This window comes from Notothenia rossii, assembly GCF_949606895.1.
Source record: "Notothenia rossii genome assembly, contig: scaffold_206, whole genome shotgun sequence".
In the NCBI taxonomy this organism is placed as follows: domain Eukaryota; kingdom Metazoa; phylum Chordata; class Actinopteri; order Perciformes; family Nototheniidae; genus Notothenia; species Notothenia rossii.
In genome coordinates this window covers 43118-68496 of record NW_027639663.1, presented here as the reverse complement: position 1 = coordinate 68496, position 25379 = coordinate 43118, and the positions used below count along the sequence as shown (strand labels likewise).

The window sequence follows — 25379 nt, the reverse complement described above, 5'->3', positions numbered from 1 at the left end:
AAGGTGACCTATCATGCAAAATGCACTTTTGTACGTCTTTTCTTCATGAATATGTGTCCCCCCAGTGTTCCAGGGAACTCACCAAGTGTCAGAAAACACAACCCTCTCTATTTTCCTCCATACCCAAATCTCTTAAAAAGGGGCTGCAACGGATCTGATACAGACTGATACAGATTTGAACACTTCTATGACATCACAGAAGTGGCGCTACGGCTATTGGGCCAACTCCACCAATCAGGAGGAGGCAGCCACGGACATTGCCGTTTGAAAGCGCTGGAGACGCTGTAGTACATATGCCAGGCCTGTAGATGGTGCTGTTCTCACAGAATCAGCCCATGCAAAGACAGTGTTAAATTGAGCGAAATGAGAAATGGCTAAAATGCATGATCTGTTTGGTATTTTGAAAAATAAAAAGTATAAATATGCCTTATATAGGTATGGTCCTACACTATATTATTCAAATATAGCATGATAGGTCCACTTTAATGAAATGACATATAATGTAATGTGTGGCAGAACAACATAAATAAATAAATAGATTCAAAGAGGCAGACCTAATCACCAACATCACAGATAAAAAGGTGGAACCTCTCCGCCCACAGCATGCATGTAAATCTGATCAGAAGGAATGATTCCATCAGAGAAGAAGGCACTAAGGTCAACCAAGGGTAATATTTTCAGGACGGCACAACTGTCTATGGGTCAGGCGAGAGAGGGAAGGGTCTCAGCTGGTGGTCTTACATTTAAGCCCAGTTATACCCGCTGGCTTATGTTTCTGGAGGATTTTGTTGCACCCCACACGGCCGTCTGGGCCAATCAGTCAGCTGGCTTTTAGACCACGTCTTCAGTGGGATCTAAAATAACGAAGTGAGAGGAGCCCTTGGTGTAATGGCACGCTGGAGAGCTTAATTTAATCCCAGGAAGTCTTTCCCTCTCTGCGCTGGTATCATGCTAAATATAGGTGGGCGGGTTGTGTTCTACTGTAACAAGCCGAGAGACTGAGTTCAATCCGTGGACAGGTCATGCAGCGCACCGTGTGTGGAGCCCGATAAAAAGTCAACTGCATGATACAATTCCAGTTGTTGCCAATGCAGTTTCACCTGTCGTGATTTCTTATATCAACTAATACACTTTTGTTTCCAACTGATCATCTTAAACAAGGAATTTCACACCACTGGCAGATTATTCTTTCCTTTAGACCAGGGGTGTCAAACTCAATTTCCTCCCGGGCCACATCAGCATTATGGTTGCACTCAAAGGGCAGGTAAGTAATTTATATAAATATACACATGTAAATATATAATATATATTAAATAATAATGTATTATATTACATTGTTGTCCCTGCATTGGATTATTATCAGATCTGGTAATATCTTTCAAAAATAACTACGTCTGAAAGCAGAAGTCTAGGGCAAATAATTGAAAGTAAATATTCAACAATTACACCAATTGTATTGTATATTATATTCTTTGCAGGCACTTGCGGGCCACATAAAATTAGGTCGCGGGCCAGATTTGGCCCCCGGGCCTTGAGTTTGACACCCCGGCTTTAGACGAATAAGAGTAAACTTCAATGACGCCTTAAAATCAATCCTTTAAAATGTCTCTATAAAAGGTTTGCATTTTATATCAGTACCCATGTGCAAATATACTGTCGGTGGAATTTCCTTGTGGAGTTAAAAGGATAAATACTCCATCAATCTGTCATAATGTAATATAGTTTGGATAATAATGCATGATTTCAGCCTCATGTCAAGTGCAAAGGAACGCTTGGCAGGCAGCGAAGGCCACACTGCTGAGGATAACTCGGTTATTTTGCGACTGTCTATTTTCTGTCTGTTGCTCTTGGCCTACAGTGCGAGTACTGAGGCTGTTGATGGCACAGATGACGATAGAGGCCCCATGAGCTCAGTATGCCAGACAGAGAGGAAAAAGCAAAGAAGAGGAAGACCTCCAAGGTTTCACGGTAAGATTTCAGAAGATTTAAAGAGTGGCGAAGGACATAAACAGAGATTTCACTAGCAATGACACACACATACCCACACAAGCATACTCTGATGCAGTGCAACAACAGAACCTAAATGCAAACGCACTGAGAATGAAAACACTTGGGAGAACATAAAAACAAACTTTGAATGTGATTCCCCTGTGAAAGCAAATGGCGGCTATATTTTAGAGTTAACACACCAATATACAGTACATACCTACATGCACTTTCGTATAATGACACACGCAGTTAAACATCTCCAGACTGTAACCTTGAACCCTGATGAAGGACATCAGCTGCGAGGGAAGCTCAGAAGCAGATGTCTTCAGGAAGGAAACCTACTGCCACATAAACACACTCAAACACATAAAGATACACACACGCTCACAAACAAAGTATGTCCTGACAAACTCAAAGACCAGAGCGTGCCCTGTGCCCTTCATAATCCCCTGTCACCTCTTAATGTGTCCACAAACATACACACACAGGAATAGTTACCCACAACACAAACACAAATACACCCAGCTTTTCTTACTGGCACCCGATGTTACCACGCTGATGACAGGTCAGAGCCAACAAGCTGCTACAGTACAGATTCACACGATACTGTGTCCAGACAAATCCTTATATCTTCACACTGTATTGTGTCTCCTTCCTGGGTTCATTTTACACAGTGGGATTACAAAAAACGTTATATATATGTCAAAGCGTCAAGAATGATCATGAACAAATGAGACTATGGTGAGATGATTGCCACATCTGCATATAAAGTATGTCATTGTGTTGGTTTCTTTTAGGAATACATAACGTTTTTAAATAGTATAATATAAATGCTATAGATTTTTGCTCCCAAAACAATGTCCAATTTAAGAGAAGCAGCTTCTTCTCATTTTCTCTTTCAGACAGCATGTTGTGCTTGCAGTTAATCGTATATGTTCTTTTGATGAGAGTTGGATAAGAAGATTGACACTTAAAGTCAGGGAAGGTAATTCACTTCAGAAACACTTTTTGCTATATTCCATGGAATCCCGATAGCAATGAATACATGAAATGCTTTGACAATAAATACATAAAAAAAAATCATCTGTGGAAGCCGTGGCGCTGTAAAAAGCACGACCACCTGGATGGCCTACCTGCCTGTCAGCCTTCCATCTCGTGCACAAACTTATCTCGTGCCCTCACTGGTCATGTGCGCGTCCGTTTGTTGTAGGAGGGGCTCTGTAAGGAAGCGCACTCGAGCTGGTTTCTCCATTCTTACCTACCCTACCTTTAACTGTGTCTTCAGTAATGTGAAGCAACAGAAAGCAGCCTGTTAGCTTAGCTTAGGGAAGTGGCCAGCCTGGTTGTGTCCCCGAAAGGTAACTCAAAAACAACCACTGGGCTCCAGAAAGCTATTGTAATAGTTTGACAAAATAGTTATTTAGTGTGCAAAATATTCCTTTAACTGTAAAAAAAAAAAAAAGCTGTCAAATATTTGAATCATCTAATCTTTGTAATCTTTAACCAGGTGTTGCATGCAGCGGACATTATGTAATTGGATTGTATCTGTGATATTTCATTGTTAAAGCGCGACCTGATTTCCAGCACTGTGCAGTCAGACACAAAAGCTGTGGGAAATATTGTTCAATCCCACAAACAAAAGCATGTGTAAAACAAGCGTCCAGTGTTTCCCCCGGGTCTCCCCTCACCCTCTGCCTTCCTGTGTCACTCGCTCTCTGCCTGTCTCTCTTTGCCTCCCTCACTTCTCAGGCTTACTTCTGATGTCATTGTTAATCGACTCGATCCACTGGGCATGAGCAATGACAGTCCGTACCACAGGACAAAAGGAGATGAAGGATTAGAAAATGGATACCTCTGTCATGTGTGTGTTTGGTTGTTTTCCACTTTTTATTACATAAAAGCATTACGACAACAGCTGTGCACGTACATAACAACCAAAACAAAAATAAACAATACAGCTAAGGATACAAATACAGAGATAATATCAAATAAAAAATGCATGTCGGGACTCACATTCTCATTTGTCAGAACAGTTCTTCTTATTCAATCAGTCCGTATTCCTTGTCGCTTGTTCGTGTCTTAAACATTGACCATTTCTCCCATTTCTCTTCATATTGTGTTTCTTGTAGTCTCAGTCGATATGTTATTTTTTCCATTTTATGAATCTCCTCCAGGATCTCCATCCACTGCTCCACAGTAGGAGGCTCTACCTTGTACCATTTCCTAGTTATGGCTTTCTTGCCAGCTATCAACAGTATTTTAACAAGACATCTATCTATGTAGTGAATATTTCCCTCTGTAAAACTGCCCAGATAGAGTACCATGTAGTCCATGGGAACCTCATAACTCAGTAATTTTTTGCAAAACCTTGTGTATCGATTCCCAGAACTTGTGTATTTTCTGGCATTTTCAAAATATGTGTGCATGGTTGGCCTCTGATTCTCCACATTCTCTCCAGCACAGAGGATTTGTATTTAAGTATTTACTCTGAATCTTAGGTTTGATAAAAAATCTGATCAAATTCTTCCAAGAGTATCCCGTCCATATCCGTGAATTGGTGGATGATTGATGTATTTTCCACATGTTTTGCCAATCATCGTCTGAAATGGTTGTGTTCAATTCTGTTTCCCATTTCTCTTTTATATATTTAGTTGAATGTTTTTTCTTTATGGAAAATACTTTGTATAGAGCAGTTTTGATTTTGATTTCTTTGTATGAATTAGTTATGATTTGAATCACACCATTCACTTCAGCAGAGGGGTCTCTTTTGATTTGCTTTTTGTAGTAATCCCTTATTTGTAAGTACCTGTAGAAGTCATGTTTATCCAGATCATATTTATCCTTCAAATTCTGGAAACTCTCCAGCTCCCCATCCCTCTCTAAAGAGCACCATGCTGTAATCCCCTTGGTTACCCATAGTTTGAACCCCTTATCGTATCCAGCCGGTTTAAAACTACTATCAAATGCTACCCATTTTAGTAAATCTATATCTTTCCCTATCCCATGCTTTTTAACTATTTGAAACCATAATTTCAGAGTGAAGGATGTCATTAAATCTAGTTGGTTCTGTATTATCTTGTATATTTCTTTATCGCCAATAATATTCTGGATCGGATATTCAACGCATTCTTTTTCTATTTCCTTCCACTTCGATGTGTAATATGGTTTGCACCAGCATACAACATGTCTTAATTAGGAAGTATTATAGTATTTCTTTAGTTTTGGACGGCCCATGCCCCCTTTGTTTTTAGGTAACTGGAGGGTTTCATACTTTACTCTGGGTTTTTTGCCCCCCCAAATAAACCTTGATATTTGCCTGTCCCATGTTGTAAATTGAGTTTGGGGAACCTCCACTGGCAGGGATTGGAAAAGGTAGAGAAGTCGTGGCAGAAGATTCATTTTCACCGTCTCAATTCTAGAGGTAAAGTCTAGTGGTAGAGTAGACCATCTCTCGATATCTTTTTGTATCTCTTGATTTATCTTATTGTAGTTTGCTTTGTATATTATACTATACTTGGGTGTCATCCTTGACAGCACCTTATCATTTGAAGCTCACATCAACAACATCTGCCTACTTCCACCTCCGCAATATTAACCGCCTCCGCCCATCATTACACCCAACAGCACCGCCATCCTCATCCACGCCCTCGTTACATCCCGTATTGATTATTGCAACTCCATCCTCTCTGGTCTTCCTCACAAATCCCTGCGTAAGCTTCCAACTGGTCCAAAACTCAGCCGCCCGTATCATTACCAGAACTCCTTCCATTAATCATATCACTCCGGTTCTCCAACAACTCCATTGGCTCCCCGTTAAATACCGCGTAGATTTGAAAGTGTTGCTCCTCACCTTCAAGGCCCTTCACAGTCTTGCACCTCCATATCTCTCTGAACTCCTTCACACCTACACTCCCTCTCGTGCCCTCCGATCCTCAAGAGCCTTCAGCCACTCTGCACCCCGTCTCTGGAACTCTCTCCCACAAGACATCCGCAATATGGACTCACTCTCAACCTTCAAATCCAGCCTGAAAATACACCTTTTTAAAATGGCATATTCCATATCTTAATAATTTTTCTAAACTGGTTGTTGTTTTTAAGTCTTGAATTACTGTGTGATCTTCTTTGTTGCTTGTTTTTAATTATGCTCTGTAAGGTGTCCTTGAGAGCTTTGAAAGGCGCCCATAAATCAAATGCATTATTATTATTATATTTTATTTAATCCTCTAGTAATGATGACACCCAAATATTTTATTTGCTTTAAATTCCGATTAAGATGAAATGTATCCCTAATCATTGTTGATGGTGTGTAGTTAAGTGTTAGTATCTGTGTTTTTGAAATATTAATTTTATATCCAGAAAGGTGTCCATATGTTTCTAGAAGCTCCATAAGCACCGGAAGTGATGTATTCGGTTGATCAAGATAGGCTATGACATCATCTGCAAAAAGCCCTATCTTATGTTAGAAGTATCCCGTGGCTCCGGTGTCTCTGTTAGCTCTCCCTCGTGTTTGCTAGCTTCGGCGGATTTGTCCCTTTAAGGTTTCTCTCCTAATTTGCCTTGCTTTTTAATAGATTTCCGGCTTTTTCTATTGTTTTCGTCGAATAGTTGACTTTCGTGGGTTTATTCGGGACCGACCTGATACCGGAAGTCCGTCATGTCTGTGTTTTAAATGTGAAGCTTTAGCTAGCAGCTGGATAGTTTAGCTTTGCAGTGGAAATATTCAAATGTTGCCAAACTATTGAAAAAGCAAAAAACCATGGTTGAATTGTAAGTGATTCAGTGCATTCTTTAACAAAAATTCTATGAGCATGACCCATGCCGTTTAAGGTTAGGAAAAAGACTGAAGAAATAGCAGACAAACAAAGATATTTAATGAAACCAGTACTTGTTATAGAAGGCTTACATGTTCTACATTTTGGAAGTACAATGAGTACTGATCAATATTAAGCACTATATAATAATTAATGAATAATGCATTAGTTAAATTACTATTTAAAGGTGGTTTAACTGCTATTTATTGGCATTGAAAATGTGTTAAAACAGTGGTTTCAATGGTCGATCATCCAAATAAATTGGCCAGAGTTTAAAACATGAGAGAAAGACAGACCCTAAGAGAGTGGGAAAGGCAAACACAGAAAAAACCTACGGGGACCCAGTACAGGCCTAACAACAGTCAGAGTGAGTAAACAGAGAAGATGTTGTGAGGATATGTGCTGCTTGCAGAAAGGATTAGCAAAGTGAAATCTTGCCCTGACTCATACATACCACATTAGCCTGTAATGACAGATATAAAAGAGTCTCACTATGGGGGGGTGCAAAGTTGTACCTCTGGATCAACTTCAAAATGAACCTGTCCTGCAGATAAACTAAATGGAGGCGATATAAAATACACTAGATGAAACTGGAGAAAGAATTTTAACTGAGGTTTAGAGCCAACTCCACTTATCGTCAAGCCAGGCAATTACAGAACTTCGCTAAATAAAACAGCCAATACAAGTGTACCGCAACTATTCTGTCCAACCCCGAAATAGAAGCAACATAGTAGAATAACCTCAGCGTCTGTTAACCAGGGGAGAAAAGAGCAGAGTTGTAGCACATTGGCAAAGCGTCCCTTCTCCTCACCTGTAAGCTGGTGGACTGAAGCGCTATGACATAACTAGTGGAGCGACTGGCCTGTCTGGCAGGTGCATTTCCTCCTTGCTTTGTTATTCCCTTGTGTTCCCTTCCCTAAATGATTTACCATCTCTCTGGAAATCATCCCTCTCACCTCGTCTCTCTCCACACATCCCCTAAACCCATCATCTCTAAAAAACCCACGGCTGGATAACATGCCAAGCCTGCAGATTCTCCACTGTGTGTTCTGGATGTTTAGCTTGAGGTAATTGTAATGTTTTATTACATTATGTAATAGTTTCTAAATGATTCAAACAGACCAGCCAGAGTTTTTTTTGCAGGCACATTAGTTGCATATGAACAAGCCCAGACATAACATTCAGCCGCACTCAAAGCCCTACACACACAAACATGGAGATATATATTTCTTACTACTCCAATAGGAGCGTAAGGCCTGGGAGAGCAAACCTCAAACAGCGGTGTGTTGTGCCACCAGACAACATTTGAGCTGCTCATGGTTTTCAGCCAAACTACAGCTCAGGGAAAACCCTGCCACATCTACACAAAGCACACACTGTACCATACAGACAGGATCACCACAACAACTGATTACAGTGATGATAGACACGGCTGCACAGCAACATATAAAGACATAAATAATCCTATTCGTTTTTTTTATTGCAGGGAATTGTAAATCTCGAGGGATGAGTTTAAGCAGCGCTATATGCAAAGTTGTTATTTATATCTGCTTATTGCGTACTGCGACATTTAACTTTGTTTAGACCAGAGTCCCCCTCAATCTACTACTTAGCAGAAAGCAAGAGGGCAAGTTATTTACGGCCCGTCCACACAGCAGCTTTGAAAAGATCTTGAAAATCTTGGAGGTGGGCGTGTCTGAAAGCGTGGGGATTTTTTGCGAGCAACGCGACCAACAACCAATCACATGAATCTCCCGCCCCCGACATACAAAGCAATAGCAATGTTAAAACGAAGTAAACTGGATATAACATCCCCAAACAGGCGAACACCTACCAGTTTCACCCACTGTCTCTGCCACCTCCCTCCATGCCTGGTTCCTCCGGTTTGTATCCCGGTAAGTTATTAGCGACTGGTCATAAAGAACCGGGTGATTTGCTAAGCAATAACTAATTTCTCCTCCATTTTCAGGAATATAGAAAATGAACTGCGGTCTGGCTCTCCCAGCTTGCACGCGGTTTGATTGGCTAGAGCTTGTACTGTCAGATTTGCATAAACGGGATTTGATTGGCTGACGCTTCCACCTCAGCTTCAAAAGTTGAAAATTGCTCAACTTTTGAATCCTGAAAATCCTGGAAATCCTGGAAATGTTCGCTTTGCTTCCCCACAATGCAGTTCGTCGAAAAGCGAGGCAAAGTGACGTCACCCCCATTCAAAGTCAATGGGCAGAAGCGTTGGAAGATTTTTTTAAAGCTGCTGTGTGGACGGGCCGTTAGAGACAATTTGAAAAGTTCTACTGCAGGAATAATTGAGAACAGCTGCAGGAAAGATGTGTGTTATGTGTTTTGCTACAGCAGCTACTGCTATAAAGTTTTTTCACCACTTCCACTGCTCCTCCATCCCTAATGCCTCATCAGCCATCTCTCCATCTCCCGCAGCAGTAACTTAGCCATGACTCATGTGGGCGCAATGTTCTCAGCTGCTGGTGAGGGTACAGGGGAAACTATTTAAGAGATTTTCTCATTCCTTCGTTCTCTCTGGGAAACAGATGAAAACAGAGCAGCGTGTCCTGTATTCTGAATGCATGACAGCTGATTTCAGGTAATGATGAGATGGTGAAAAGGTTTAACTGCTCAACAATTAATAAGCATGGCAAAATATCCTTGTTGAGCCACACAACGTGCACACTGAGAGATTAAAAGGTACAACTCAATGAGCCAAAGAGGCAAACACAGTCTGTGAAGCTGAATAGAGTAAATATAGATTTAGAAAGCAGGGGCATGCCAGGAAAATAAAAAGGTTGCAGGGGTTAAAGAACAGAAGTGGAGAGTATTAGGGCTGCAATGATTCTACATGTTATCAAAATCACAACATGGACTGGTATTCAAATCGCAGAAACCACAGTATTTGTTAAAGGCTAAACGCTGTTTCCGCACACCCATGTTAATATATCTAATATCTAATATGTAATATGTATATATATGTCCCTATAAGTATATATGCAGGGGTGCACATAAGTGGTACGCAGGTACGCATGCGCGGCAACAATCTGAAATGCGTACCGTCACTTGTGTCACAAAGCGCATTTGCGTAACGACGTACTTGTGAAGCTTTTCCAGTTAGATCACCGGACGACAGAGTCCCTCTCCGTGTGCACAGACAGGGCTGCTGTTAACGTCGGTCTGTACAGCAGCACTGCGCTAAAACAGCTGATCACAACGTTCACATGCTCTGTGGTCACGGAGCTCTACCCCCCCCCCGCTGACATTCGCGATACATAGGGCTTCATGGGAACTTTGAGGGGAGCCTCATTCTTAGTTTTACATTCATTTCTTATTTCATAGTTTTTTTATTATTATTATTTAAATTTGTATCTTGATTTTATTTTTGATTTGATGAATCTGTGTGAATCTGTGCTGTCCTGTTTCTCACCCTTACCCTGTTGCTGCTTGTACTGAATTTCCCCACAGGGATTAATAAAGGTCCGTCTTATCTTATCTTATGTGTTCAAATACCATAATGATTGAAATAACTTCAAGCTGCAGCAATATCCCGGCCAACAAACGTCTACGGACTAAATAAAACACATGTTTGGTAAAGATGCTTTTTTTTTAAAACACACGCCAAAATCAGTTAAAGGTGGGGTAGGTCATTTTGGAAAACCAGCTCGAGTGCGCTAGAATTTGAAAATACACAACCGGAAAAAATCTGCCACTTCCTTACAGAGCCCCTCCTCCAACCCACACGAACCCGCACATGACCAATGAGGGCACGAGATAATTTTGTACACAGATGGAAGGCTGACAGGCAGGTAGGCCATCCAGTTACATTAGCCGGGCCGGCTCAGATGATTGGTCGTGCTTTTTACAGTACTACGGCTTCCACAGATGACTTTTTTGTATGTATTTTTTGTCAAAGCACTTCAGATATTCATTGCTATCGGGATGTTAAGAGCATTCCATGGAATATAACAACAAGTGTATCTCAAGCCGGTTTCTCAAACTTACCTACCCCACCTTTAATATATCTTCAATTATAATGGAAATGATGATTAAAAAATGATCAACCCCTCCAATACTGTGATCCTGTCTCTATTGCAATATCAGTCAAAAGAAACATTTCTAAATTGTGCAGCTGTGATTGAAACTAGTAAGTAAAGTGATGCTCGATGAAAGGTTAGAACATATTGGCACAGATATTGGAGAGTAGCGTGTCAGGAAAACCATATGATGTGAGTAGAGTTTGCCTCAGATGTCCAATACCGCTGTCCCCTCACAGCTTACCCGTCACCAAGCATTATCTCCCTGCCACACCACGTCATCACCAGGCCTTATCTCCCACAGCGGGGGAAACGCACACAGGAAATCACTGCTCGAACCAGCTGTAGTCCTCTCTTTCTGCAGCATCCCTAGCCCAGACTGCTGTCACTAACACCGCACCCCCACCGGGGAAGCAACACTGAAAAGAGACTACTGCTTATTTTACGAGAGACCACCATGCAAGTAAGCTGATATTTATAGAGGTTTTGATTTGTGTAACTCACTAGAGCTATCAAATCCTTAAAATATATCCTTACAATGTATAAATACAGTGAATATTTGTTTTTGTACTAGAGGCCTATTATTACACTGTTTCTTTTTGCAAAATCAAATCAAAGCAAGAGTAAGTAACTAAAGGTGGGAAATAGCCACAGATGAAACACAATCTTTCGACAAGTTGCTAATTTGTGCAACAGCTCAACGAGAGAAAATCAAAGCAACTCAATTTCCACTCCACCTCCGACCCCTGCCTCTCCTTTACAATACTGCGGGGGGTGATTAGGGACGGATAATTGGGGCACAGAAATCCAGCGGTAAAGGAGCCACATTTCTGGAATGAGGGCTAAATTCCAGAGGCAAGTGCCAAGGGATTGAACAGGCGCCAAAACACATGCCAGGTCTTTTGTTCTGCACTCCAACTCTTTTGTTTCACCTGCTGTACAAATCATTGCAGGGAGCTTTACCTGTCAGATAGCATACCCTCTCTTTATTTAATCACTTAAACTGTATTTAATTACTGCATATTCTTTCAATTCATGGGAGGCTGGGAAATGGGGCCACATGGGAAAAGAAAAGCTTGGAGAAGAGTACAGTTTGTACTCAGCCAGTGCAGCTTTATATAGAGTTTCATCATTGTTGTTTGATGTTTTGCTAACTTTGGTGAAAGCTAAGGATCAGGAAAAAAGTAGAAGCACTAAAGCAAAAGTGAATATTACAGAACATTATGTCACTTAAGCTTCATGGCAACTTTTCGACAAATAAAGTAAGCGACGCTGTGGTCAACAGAGTGGAGGTGGTGGAGAACAAAAAAAGAGCGTAAAGATATTTAATAATGAAACTAAATTCACCAGAATGTTCAGAAAACACGCCTCAAAAGAAATGCTATTGTTACTAAGTGGATTTAAAAGGCAACAGTTGTTAGTGAACCCACTAGATCAAAGTCATGCTTGCTCTAAGGAAGGCAGATATTACAGATACCGGAACAAATCACACCCCTAATAGATCATTGTTTTGACGCTCGTGGGATGTGATGGGCACGACGCCTCCAGGTGCAACTGATGGTGCCGACGGGACTACATAAAGTCATTGCTTATTACATGTCATGTTTTCTGTAGAAGAACTTGATACGAGTTCACAACACGTGGTGCATTACTCCTTCCAACTATCCTCCATCTACCTCAATCAACACCTTTGTTACCCTCTCACTTCCTGTATCTCTCACATTTAGTGGGAAAAGGTTCGGCACCATGTTGTCTTCCTCGCATGTTTCTGTGCTGTCAACACTTTCTAAAGATAACACCTGCAATTCACCGCCTGAACCAACCCCCCCTCGAAACAACTCTGCTGCAAATGCAGACTGCTAAAATTAACCCTTAAACAAGGGCTTCTGAATGCCACTCTAACAAGACTGCAGACCACGGGAACAACTGAGAAAAGGCGAGGAAAAAACAGGTCCACAAAAGAACAAATAAGAGCGATATAAAAGGAGATGGGCAAATCGATGAGGCTCAGGTCAAACATGAGGACACTGAGGACAGCATACAAGGAGATATTATACTTTTGAATTGACCCCATTCTCCTAGTAGGTCTAAATGCAGTGAGTACTAAGAAGAGCTGGATCATTAAAGTGCCATGAACGCCTCTCCAGGACAGATACTGTTGAGCAATGCTGACCATGCGCATGTGTTCCCTTTTTCATGTCCAACATAAAAACTAATGAAGTCACACACATTATCACACCCTCAATCACACATACACGCATCACAGAGCATCAGTAATCCCAAGCTGGCCAGCCTGAATGATCTTTCTGTTAGCAGCGAAGCCAAGACATGCCAAGGAGAGCGGTGTTTCTATCTCTTTTTGTTCAACCTTGTGGCCCTGAAAGGAGATCAATAAACAACTGAAGACACAAAGCCCTAAGATCTGCTTGACATTTGACCTTCATTTGACCATCAAATCCTGATCCTTGTCAATCAAACCTGGAGACTGATGAAGACGACGAGATTAGGAAAATCTGTAAGGAAACGATTCATTCCTGGATTTCAAAAAACACGATCATATGTAGCACAATCAGCAATCCAGTCTTTACTGACCAACTGTTTGTGAGTAAAAGAGACTTGATTCGAAAAGCAATTGGTATCCTTCATAGTGACAGACTTTTCATTTAGTGGATAGTATGCTGACCACCACTCAGGCTGAAGGTCAACGCCCTGAAGGATTAGAGAGCGCTAAACGGCCAGATGAGTGGATAGCATTACTGACTCGGTGAAGCAACACTAAGAAGGGGGGGGGGGGATGGTCTTTAGATCTCTAAAGTGAATCTGCCCTGACTCGCTCACACTGTCTGATTACACGTCTCTCTAATGCAGCAGAATTACACTCCAGAGTATCAACTCCAGTCAGGATCTGGTTTGCTTCTCAGCATCTGTGCCATGCACGAGGAAATCTGGATTGCGGGCGATGTATCGGGCAAACTCTTTCATCAAGCCTTGGCACAGGGCAAAGGTTTTTATTCTTACCCATCAAAAGAAAAAAGGCATGTCTCATGGGGATGATGATGCAGCTATTTCTCCATTAAAAGTTGTGCTCAAATTATGCCAAGGCAAGCAAATATAGCCCGGCTCGTTTTTTTTTTTTTTTTTTTTTTCGTAAAACCAAGATGAGCCATGGGAAGATCCCTCATAAGAGCTTGTTTGTGTGTGTTTGAGCGTGGGCGTGTGTATTATATGGGCACGAGTGTGAGAGAAAGACTTGTATTACACAACCTCTTCCTGCTTAATTCACTCTGCCCTTTTGTGTAGGGCACACATATGTAAATATATTTGAATAAGCAGGTGGCTGCAGTTTGGGTCAGGTTTTCTCCTCTCAGAAAGGGCTGAGCCCGTCTGTGAGACTCAACAGATCACTCATTCTAGAAGCAACAGGGGCCATATGTCCAAAGCAATCAACTAAAAGAGGCATATGGGGCAAGTTCAGGGGTTCATGTCCCGAGAATTGGGTTAATGCAAACTGCTATTTACAGTATGTTGCAATAATATCTCCTATAAAGGGACTGTTGATAATGCAGAACCATCTATTTTTTATTTTTTATGTAACAACTGAACTGTTATGTCAACATTTAAAATTGAAAAGATGATGAAAACAAATCCTGTACACGTGTTTCTTTACATAACATTATTAGTCACAGCCCTAGTGACCTTTAACCTCATGACATTCTCCACCAATCCGTGGCACTGATTCTAGTGGACAGAATTAGCGCTGCTATCACTGGCATGGAGAATGTGGACCATGCAGACAAGTCATGGAGGAAACGGTTGAGCACTGACTAAGTGTGGGCTGATTCAGAGGAGGGGGCTGCAGACAGAAGAAGGAATACATCGCTTCTTAAATGACGGGATGTTGGTGAACTTAGATGAATGTAATGAGAACAACAGACATCAAAATCAACCATGAGCTCCCAGTACATTATGTTCTTATTTATATAGAAGTACTGTAATAAGCCAGTAGGCAAGAAAACAATCCTAAAGTTACACAATCAGATTAGTTTTATTATTAATATTTTGTTCTCTCTATAAAAGCTCCCATCACACATGTGTAATGCAATTACTGACGTGATCACAATACCATGTCGAATTTTGGAGAATTTTCAAACACCAGTCAAACCTGCCTCTGAGTGGGAGGTCCCGGGTCTGACCCAGAATGCACCACGTGTAAACCCCTGGACAGCCATCCAAGCGTGCAGTACAGTATGTTCTTAGACCTGCTGATGTGTGTGGCGGGGTGTGTGTGTGTGTGTGTGTGTGTCCACTGGGGGGGACCGATGTTAAACACATACATAAACATGTCAAACACACTCACCAATGCAGGCATGTACACGGACAGTCAGCTGGGTCCGTAGAACAACACTGTGCTTCTTCCCTCTGGACCTGACAACGAAAGAAGAAAACATATCTTTATGAAAGCAACCGGGTATTTTGTCTCGTTTCTACACAATCATTTGACTTAGAGAAAATCGCATGTAGGTCAAATGTGGGATTTGTCTGGCAGTAGTGGAGTGATCTGCCTTGTTCATGATTTATTTACACTTAATTATAGGGAAGAATATCCTGCAACAAGTGAAAAGCTATTGGAAAATGACGAGACACCAGCTAAACCCTTGGCTACTACTTTAAGGAAAATATACTTTTTGTTTAATGATGGCATGACGGGAATGGGGCAGACAAACAGTTGCCTGAATAGAACTTGTACCCCTATACTGATACACATCTGAGCCTCGAGGACAGACAGCAAAAGTGCAGGAGACAACACACACACACACACACACACACACACACACACACACACACACACACACACACACACACACACACACACACACACACACACACACACACACACACACACACACACACACACACACACATTCATACACAGCATATTTCCAGTGGGAAAACAAAATGAGCACACAAAAATTAAAGTAATGCATGATGGTATTTTGAGAGCACCTCAAACTCAATCTTTCCGATCTTCAGGAGCTAATCGCTAACTTCCATCACTAACACGGTGATAGCATTCAATCCAAGCAGGGAAAGCACTGCTCTGATAACACACACAGCTGCAATACAACCATCACGCATAACATGCAATGGGGATAACACACACCCAAACAAGAGACCAGCTGGCCTCCTATCCTCCTGTTAAGCTGCGTTATCAGCTTTGCTCGGAAATAGAGCAAAATGTTATCACGATCTGCCGAGATGCTGATAAATCTGTGTTTTTCTTGCAGATTCATTTGCTGAAGCTGTTTGATAAAGTAGTGGGTAAGAATGACAGGCTATATTACTATGATTATTAAAAGGGATGTTTTGGATTAAAAATGCAAGTGGGATGTGAGGGATAGGATTCATTTTTATTTTACATGTTTGACAGACTTTGGTTAGCCAGCTTCGTCATCTACAGCAGTTTCCTCCCAATTTATCTTTTTCTTTAGTGAGAGCTGGCTCTTGAGCTGTCCTCGTCACCAGAGGACCTTGTTTACTGTCAACTGTGGTGAGCAGTGTCCTGCCACAAGTGGAATCACAACACATTTTTGATGCGTGGGAAAAAATTCTGGGTGAAAATTCTTTTATATCACACTACTCTGTGTAACACTCAGTGAAAGGCTATTTTCAATATGTCAGTTCAGGTTTGCACATAAAAAGCAGAACAATAGCCTTAGCCTTAATTATATATAATTGAAATACATGTGTCCAGTGTTCCCCCTAGGTTTACTGCTTTGGGGGGTGTTGTTGGGATATTTTTATTTTTTTAAATCCTCTGGAGCAGAGAGAGGAGCTGTGGATTATTGTTATTGATTAATGCATCATGTTTCTTAGGGTCAAAAACACTAAACTCATAACTTAAAATGAAAGTGTTTAGTTTATTTAATAAAAGGGCACGTGTTCATTGTCAAAAGTGACAGTAGATAGATTAGTTGAAATTTGGTGCTATAAATTTGTTTTATTAAAACAAATACAAATAAAAAAACACCTTGAATTTTTAAGGGGGGCGGGGCGGGGCTCCGTTGGCACCCTACCGACAATGGTAGGGGAAACACTGTGTGTGTCTACAGTACAGTACACTGCTGAATAAAAGACACATGCAGTCAATCCCATAATTTAAAACCAATATGCAAATGTTTCAAAATACAATGAGAACTGCGTGATTTAAAAGTGAAATATGTAGTGTGAGGCTGAGATACTGAGTTTGACTGTTAATGTATTCATTTGTGACACACTACACACACAGTATACATCCAACAGAGGATGGATAAGACAGGCATTGTCAGAAGCGTCTATCATCAGCCTTTGTGATGTTAAGCCAAGAAAGGTTCAAACTTCAGCCAATGCATGATTCTTTCCTACTGTCAGTGCAGTATGACCTTGGTTAGATGATAGACAGGCCTGTCCTATCCAGCCAGTTCCCACAAACACACACACAGGGATTTATACACCTGTCCATAATCTGTCACAGGGTTTACCAGGTACACACCATAGACTGTATATATAAACACTGATAAACAACTTCATGACATGTACTGTACACATGGCAACAACCACACACAGACACAAATAACAACCCAGCTATTTTGGCCGAGGAAAAATAAATACACTGCAAAGCACTTCTCAACAGCGGCATTAAACACAGTGCTACTGTTTTGATACTAGGAACTAAAGATTGTTTAATTAATTCACAACTGGTTGTTGTGCTAATAAGCTAAAGTAACAACACCTGTTGTTAAAACGCACAGGCTCGTTTTTAAACGGCTGGATTTGCACAACAGTTACCTAGCAAACACTAAAGTTATGATGCTATATAGCCTACTAGTAGTTTAAATTATGGTACACGTACCTGTTGGTTTATTTTCAACGTAATGGGTGGCTTAGTTAACTTGCTTGCTGGTCATGTAATGTTAAAATGAAATACGGAAACTAATAGAAGCTAATTTAGCTAACTGCGCTAACTAGGCTAGCTACAATGTGTGCTGTTAGCTTTACCGTTATTACTGGCTACATTTATTTTACAATAACATTATTTAAAATTTCAAACAAATGCAGGGATTATTTTTCGGTTACTTACTGTACATCGGTCATGACCTGTAACTGTTCTTAAACGGTTCCCTTTTGAACATTAATACAAATTGATGAGGTTTCAAACAGCCTTCGCGTCTGCGTTGACAATGTGCGCAAAAGATGCCCAAATCTAATCTGATTGGATGATTCTCCATAATAGCAGATCCACGGTCAGTTTGCCCTTATTCACTGACATTTGATAATAAAGACAGCAAACCGTGGTAGAGGAGGATCATCTACATTAGTAAAGATGCAATAATAAAACATTCTAGAAATACTATGTCAGAGTTAAAAGCCCTGGCGAAACGAATACAAGTATCAATACATCCATAGAGCACAAAACAATGTTGAATCTGATTTTTAAATGTGTATTAATAATTTATGTTTTCAAAGGATTTAGTAACTAAAACTTAATAAATATAGTAGAATAAAAAAATAGCCTAAAATATTACTTATGCAATGTATTGAAGTAAAAGAACGAATTAGCATAACATGGAAATAAATGACAAACCCTGAAAAGATGTTGATGACTACAAAGACACCTTTCACACAGAAAAGGTCACATTTAAGTTTGGCTGCCATATTGTTTTTGTCACAATCTCTACCAAACCTATTGATCACAATACAATGTGTGTCACCATCTAGATTGCTCACTACCAACACTTTTTGAGGTGGAAATTATGAGCCCTAGTAGCAGATCTCTATTTTCCATTTCTCTTGTTGACCGAAAGAAAGACTCCAGAACTTCTGCTGGTAAAAATCCAGCAAGAGACTAATATATGAGACCCACTGTTACCAAGTGGTCAAGTTGTTCTACAGTTGACAGGTTTGTGATATTTTGTCACAACGTCGATAAATTATGAGTTATTGTAAAACAAAAACACAGAGAGAGAGCCGTAGCTGTGAAAGAGAGGGCACATCTGTCCTGCTTTCCACAGTGTTTCATACTTTCCATGAACTTGTGGTTCCAAGAAATTCATATCCAGCAGTTGTGATTCCTTCCATTTTATACAAATTTAGAAACTAAGAAGAGACATGTGTGTTTGTGTGGGGGAGAGTAAAGGCTAGGGGGCGGGGGGTCATTACTTTATCTCAAATGTTTTGAACAGTGAAGAGTGATAGTGTTTGAGTTTCAAACTGTGAATCAGTCTCACCCTGTGTCGTCCTGATGAAAGCCTTCCAACTCGTCCTTTTGCTCAGCCAGAGATGACTCCAGATCCAGATAGGTGCCATTGTGGGAGAGCTGTAGCGTGCAGTCATCAAGCTATGGAAAAAAATGAAAATATATTTGGAATACAAGTCCTGATGACAGATACAGTATAGACTTGATACAAGGTATTGGATTTCATCAAACAAAACTGAGGGCCAACTTAAAAATTGGCTTTCATACCTAAAATAGCAATGGAAAATATGATTGAGCGCTCTGACATACAGTACATGATGGCATGTGAAATTTCCCTGGCCATGCAGTGATGTGCGTACATGAACCACCCACAGGAATGAAAAAGGTCTCAGGGCTCACTATTTTTAATAGTCCTTCACTACAGTATGTCTCTGCATGTGTTTCACACCCTTTTTTGAAACAACTTGAGCCTGTAAAATAAAGCAACTTTACGGGGTATGGATTTCAAAAAAAGTGTATACAGTGGCCCATGAGAAGTGGGCGAGCCAATTTGGTGCGGCTCTGCTTTCAGCATTACAAAGCTGTAAAGGGAATTAAGTACAGTAGTAGAAACAAAGCAATAAAGGCAGCAAAACATGAAACCAAAACCAGAGGGAAACACTGAAATAAAGAAAGGTTTACGTGCGTTTCAATACCAGCCGATAAAATAACACTTAAATAATGAGCTTGAAGCTCCAGAACATATAGTTCTCTTTAGTCATTCCTACTTACTTTATTGACATGCCTACATTCATGCACTTGGCAAATTCTGTTTAGTAAGTGCTCTAAAACTGACCAATCTTGCCATCTGCAAATGCATGATCTAAGAAAGCAATGCAGAATAGCCTTCGTCAGAATCAAGCCGCTATGCTGTGTAATGAGAAACCATGCTGAGTTTGAGGCCAGGTGCACAGTAATATATCTGCACACCACTGGCATTGATGTTTATGGGTATGGTCACATGTTGATAGCAGGTGCACGCAGCCATTCAAGCTACAACTCATAAAAAGTAACATGCATCACTTCTTTATTGTTACAAAGAGCTTTGCGACTTATTGTCAAAGCTGCTGATATATGAATAGGTGAATGAGATCACTGTCAGGATTTGAGTTAGCATTTAGCACCTTTATATTATGGGTAGGATTAACCTAGCCTCTGGTGTGCTGCCAAACGCCCCATGGCTGTCTGGGGCGAGCTGCATGACGACACTCCCTGACCAGCAGCGACCACAGATCATAAGACCTGCTGCTGCCCTCCGTCTGTCCCTCCTTCTCACTGGGAAACAGAGAGACGGACTGTCGGATGGACTCACAGCATAAATATAACCTTGCTATATTTACTCTGCACTGAGGCAGCATGCGCACAAGAGCTCAAGGGTGGGTGTGTCCGCAAAAACTGGGAGTCTGAAAGGGGGGTGACGGTCACTGCCAATGCCAAAGTGTTGCAAAGGAGATAATAATTTCTTTAAGTAATCCCAAACTCAGAGCAAGGAAATATGTGGCATAATTAAAAGAGGTGACTCTGGGTTCTGCTCCAGTTTCCCCTCAAAACAACATTAATCCATGTGTGCCAAAAAGATAATCCGCAAAGCAAAAGTGCAGCTCCCTGATCCAAATTCAGTCATTCAGACAAATACAAAAGACTGTCATGGCCATGTTTTCCAAGATAGACCACTATGACATTGTGTTGATAGTTATAAATCAGGAAGAGGCTTGTGAAATGAGGCTGAGAGCTAAGTCAAAAAGATAAGTGGACCTTGAGTGGACTTTTACCTTTACTAAAAAGCTAATGACAAGATGATCAAATTGACAATAGATTGATATGTTTAACATTTGACAAGTTTGTTATCTTACTTTTGTCTGTATGCATGCTAACATGTGCTCGTTAGCATTGAATACAAAGTACATCCCGGACTGATAGGATTACGTTTCGTTTTAATGATCGCGAATTAAAATTAAAAGAAGCAGTGTGTAGAATTTGGAGCATCTATTGGAAGAAATTTAATATTTTATTAAATGTTTTATATTACCTTATGACCCGTATATTCTCTGCAGGCTTAGAAAGGGAGGGGGTGGGCAAAGAGGTATTCAGTTGGTACAATCTGCAACCTCACCGTCATTATTTATCAAGCCAACTTTGCCATCATTAAAATCTTGCCTTCTAGCACCACTTTAACATGTTTTAGGGTTCAAATGTAAAGTCTAACGCCCGTATCACAACCTATTGAACCCTAGTGCAATTCCATTGTTATTCAGACATTTCGTGCCAATAGGGGAGGGGGGGATAGACGGGGTAGAGAAAGTAGGAGAGTTAATCATGCCCTGGCCTACTGCCCTGCTTTGTATGCAGCACAAGACAAAAGCATATCTTGTGCTCAATCATCTAGCATTATTCAGCATTTTCTATCCACTAATAATTAAGAGTCTGTATGATCCCTAAATGAGGCCTTCTCTGAAAATCCCCCATTTGTGTCTTACACGTGTCAACCCCTTTTCCCTGCTTTTTTTTTGCTGCTCATCTTTATCTAGATAAGTTACTTAATCGTAGAAATACTGCTCGGACAGCGAGAAGTGAGACCACTCAGAAACGCAATATGTTAACAGCCCCCCTTCCAAAGGGTGTCTTGTTCCTAAAACACTTTGCGTGGGTAATAGCGGTAATATCAAAACAAAACACATCATGCTGGACGGAGCCGGCTGAGAGGTGGCTCCAGAAGGAACCGCAAGCTCTTCACACTCTGGGCTGGGCCAAGGGAACACTTAGTGGCTAGTATACTTTACACTCATTTAATCAAATTCTCCCCAAAGAGCGAGGCAAAGAGAACAAAGTGGGGGTAGGGGAGTAATTACTACCACGTTGAAACAACACTGAGCCTGCTGGCGATCACGCTGGGTCAACACTTAACAATAACCTTACGTAACTCCAACAAGTTTTTAGGAACTGTTTTTGTGTCAGAATCAGAGCAATAGATGATACGGCCGTTTGAAGAGCGTGCAGGAGGGTGGGTGCTACACAGCTATTAAATCTCCCAGTTTTGCTTTAATGGCAACCCTTAGGTAATGAAATACTAGCTGAGCTGTTAAGTCTGCTTTGTTGTTTTTGAGGGAAATGGGAGTTTTTTTACTGCTGATGTTGAGGCTAAATTTAACTCAAAAATCTTTACTTGATATCATCTTTAACATTCGAAAGTTCAAATTCGATGAACTTTGCTTGGCCTCATATTATAAATTTAGGTTTAACAGGAAAGTGATGATTGCGAATCATCATGAAGTGACTGATTTAGCCCTGGCACGTTAGCCTAACCGTGTGTGTGTTTGTATTTGAGTCTACAAACGGGTGCATGGTCAGAGAGGTGGAAGAGGAGCTGGAGGAAGAGGTCAGGAAAACCACAGCAGCCAAAGTGAGGAGAACAAAGTGTCGCAGGGATCCAGGCCATGGCCGCAGGAATTCTGGGACAAGTGACCTATACTTTAAATGCAGAGCTCCACCATCTCAACATAATCATACAGTAGGCTTTTCTCAGAGAACAGCACAGAAAGTTAAGACCAAATTTGCTTTAACAAAGAAAGACCAAAAGGAAATTGTCCCTTTTGCAAGCTTTGACATTTTCCAATAATATTGTAACACCAAGGTTTAAATGCGGACAGTTTGACGGGCAGATTTGCAACCGGTCAGTTTCATCCCTATAATCTGAGCAAAATATCTAGTTGCCATTGCACACAGTCCTCCTTCTGATGTGAACCAAATAGCAAACACGAATGCGGGCTGTGCCATCTGTCTGTGTGGAGGTTGTAATCATAAGCTTTTCTGTGCTGTGGGCCATTTTTCATTTGTTTTGTGGCTTTTAACGATGGGGCAGCAAAAGATCTATTTGGTCTGGAAAACCACTCTGCTGTCGAACGCTGGTTTGCTGTCAGGGTTGTGAGCCAGAAGAGGACCTCTCTTTTTTCTATTGGTGTCTCACTTTTATTTTTAATTAAATGTTTTCAGCTTGAATTTTATGGCAAATGAAGAATAAAAACAAGCTCAGCATCTGCTTTACCTCTCTGTGTGTTTCTGTGACCTAGTCTTATGGAATGTGTGTTGTTTTTCATTGTTGCTTTTATTACTGAAATTCAGACACTTTCTATCAGGGTACTGTAATACAATTATAATCTGACTCGCCACTAAATCTGATCCTCTGTGAATCATGCTTTTGGCTGGGAAACGGCTTTCACTGACTGTCACATGGATCTGGTTTCACTGATGCCATTACACACCTGTCTCTGTGACACTGCAAATATTCAGAACAAAGAAAGATGTATTTTAAGACAAGAATGCATCCTTATTATTAAATTAGGAATCTGTTTAGGGCTGGTGGATTGTCAGCCTTTGCCAACACTGGAATCAATCTGAATATCGAGTCCAAAACAAACTAAACCCATGTGTAATGTTGCTGTGGGCTTCAAGGAAAACTTTTGCAACCCTGTTCGAGTCCTCAGGCTGGAGAGCCAATCACTTGTGCTTGCTTGTGTTCTCAAAATAGCCTCTGAATGGTGGGTATGGAAGTTTATTTGAAGAAGGCTTAAAGTAAAAACAGCATTCAAAACAACCTCATGCAGCCCTGATTTGAACCTGTAGGCCTATGTTAGAATATAAAGAGGAAAACAATGTAATAATAATGAATATGAATGTTGTGCTATTTTGGTTGTTTCCAGTGTTTTTTGGCTTTATAACAACAGCATCCTACTATGGGATTAATTCGGCAACATACATTACGTTTCAGATGATTTGATGGTAACCCTACCTTGTGTGGAGCCCTGAGGAGCCGGTGGATGCCTGCTAGCTGGTTGATGAGCGGGATGTCTTCACTGAAGGTGTACAGCGGCGGTCTCGTCGGTTCTGGGAAGTTGGTGCTGTTGAACGGATCGGTGTCATCTAGAAACTGAACCCTGCAGACAAACGTGGCCATGGTGCATCCATGCAAGTATCTCCTCTGAGGGGAGGCAGCGCGGTGTGAGGCTCGGGTCGCTGAGCGCTCCTCTCCCGGTAACGACAACAAACCCGGGTCTCCAAGCGCGCTCCTGAGGGAGGAGGAGAGGGGAAGGAGGGGGGGTGCTGGAAGCCGAAAAAGTGGCACTAGAAACCGGTTGTGTGTCCTGGCTGTCTCACTTTGCTCCTCTTGCTTTGCTGGGATGTTTCTCTGTTACTCTCGGAGAGGCAGGTGTCCGGTGATAGAGTGAGGCAGCAGGCGGACTGCAGCCGGCCGGAGAGTGAAGGATCAGCGCAGCCTGGGACAGCCGGTCTGCTGTCTGTCTGAGTCACACTAAATCCACCCCCCTCCTCCCCCCCACAACCCATATCTATTTTCCTCTCTGCCTCACTTCCCCCCTCCCTTCAGATCAGTCTCCGGCTTAGCAGTGGCTTCCTATAATGAACCGCACTAATCCTTTCAAAAAATGAGTATATTTATAAATCCTTTAACAAATTAAGGGACAATAAGGACCTACTGCTGTGTTAGTGCAACATTAGATTAAAGAAAAGGGGAAATCTTAAGCTTAAAATATAATAAATTAACAAATAAAGTAGATGTGTTTGGTTTGGTGTACGCTCACAACAGTCCAACACTACAAGTCCAGATCAGATGAATACAGGGATAAATAAATATGTTCCTTTTTGGTGCATGTTAAACTCATAGGTTAAACTGCAGTCTTGACAAATGCCGAACTCTAGTGGCTAAGAGGCGTAAATGCAAGTTATACAGTAATCGGAATCAGAAACTGGTTTACTGGTTTATTTATTTATACTGTAGGTTGACACATACGAGGAATTCGTACTGGTGTAAATGATACAATTTAAGAAAAAAACAACCAAAAATTAAATAAAAACGAGTGAAACTATTATACAAGAAAGTATTTACATGAAATCTGGATAAAAAATACGTGCAGTATACTATTGCAAAGTACTTGAAATAATCAAATGAAATATACAGTATTGTTATGGAAGTGAACAGGAAGTAGCTTGTTTACTGATGTGCAACAGTATCTCTCATTTACTGTATAAAAAAAAGTAGTTGTTGAAAACTGCTCGTGTAGTTTCTAAAATAATAATAATAATATGAATAATAATTAAACATAAATAAATAATATCAATAACAATATCATTAATGATACATTTATAGGGACATCTAAAGAGGGATAGAAATTCAGAATAAAAGGAAAGTAATATAGGAAATTAAACACACATGGAAAAAAATTAAATACACTAAAAGATGAAGCTGAATAAATATAA

General features: G+C 40.9%; 1 protein-coding gene across 1 annotated transcript in view; it reads right to left on the bottom strand.

Moving 5' to 3' along the window:
• LOC307027546 (FH1/FH2 domain-containing protein 3-like) overlaps positions 1–24428 on the bottom strand; it is a 31368-nt gene extending 6940 nt beyond the window's left edge. Inside the window, exons 1-3 of the mRNA XM_079695818.1 lie at positions 23896–24428; positions 19102–19211; positions 15195–15262 (exon numbers count right to left, since the gene is read on the bottom strand). Coding sequence (XP_079551944.1) covers positions 15195–15262; positions 19102–19211; positions 23896–24060 — 343 coding nt within the window. The 5' untranslated portion in view covers positions 24061–24428. The remainder of the gene's footprint in view (positions 1–15194; positions 15263–19101; positions 19212–23895) is intronic.
• Positions 24429–25379: the final 951 nt, after the last annotated feature.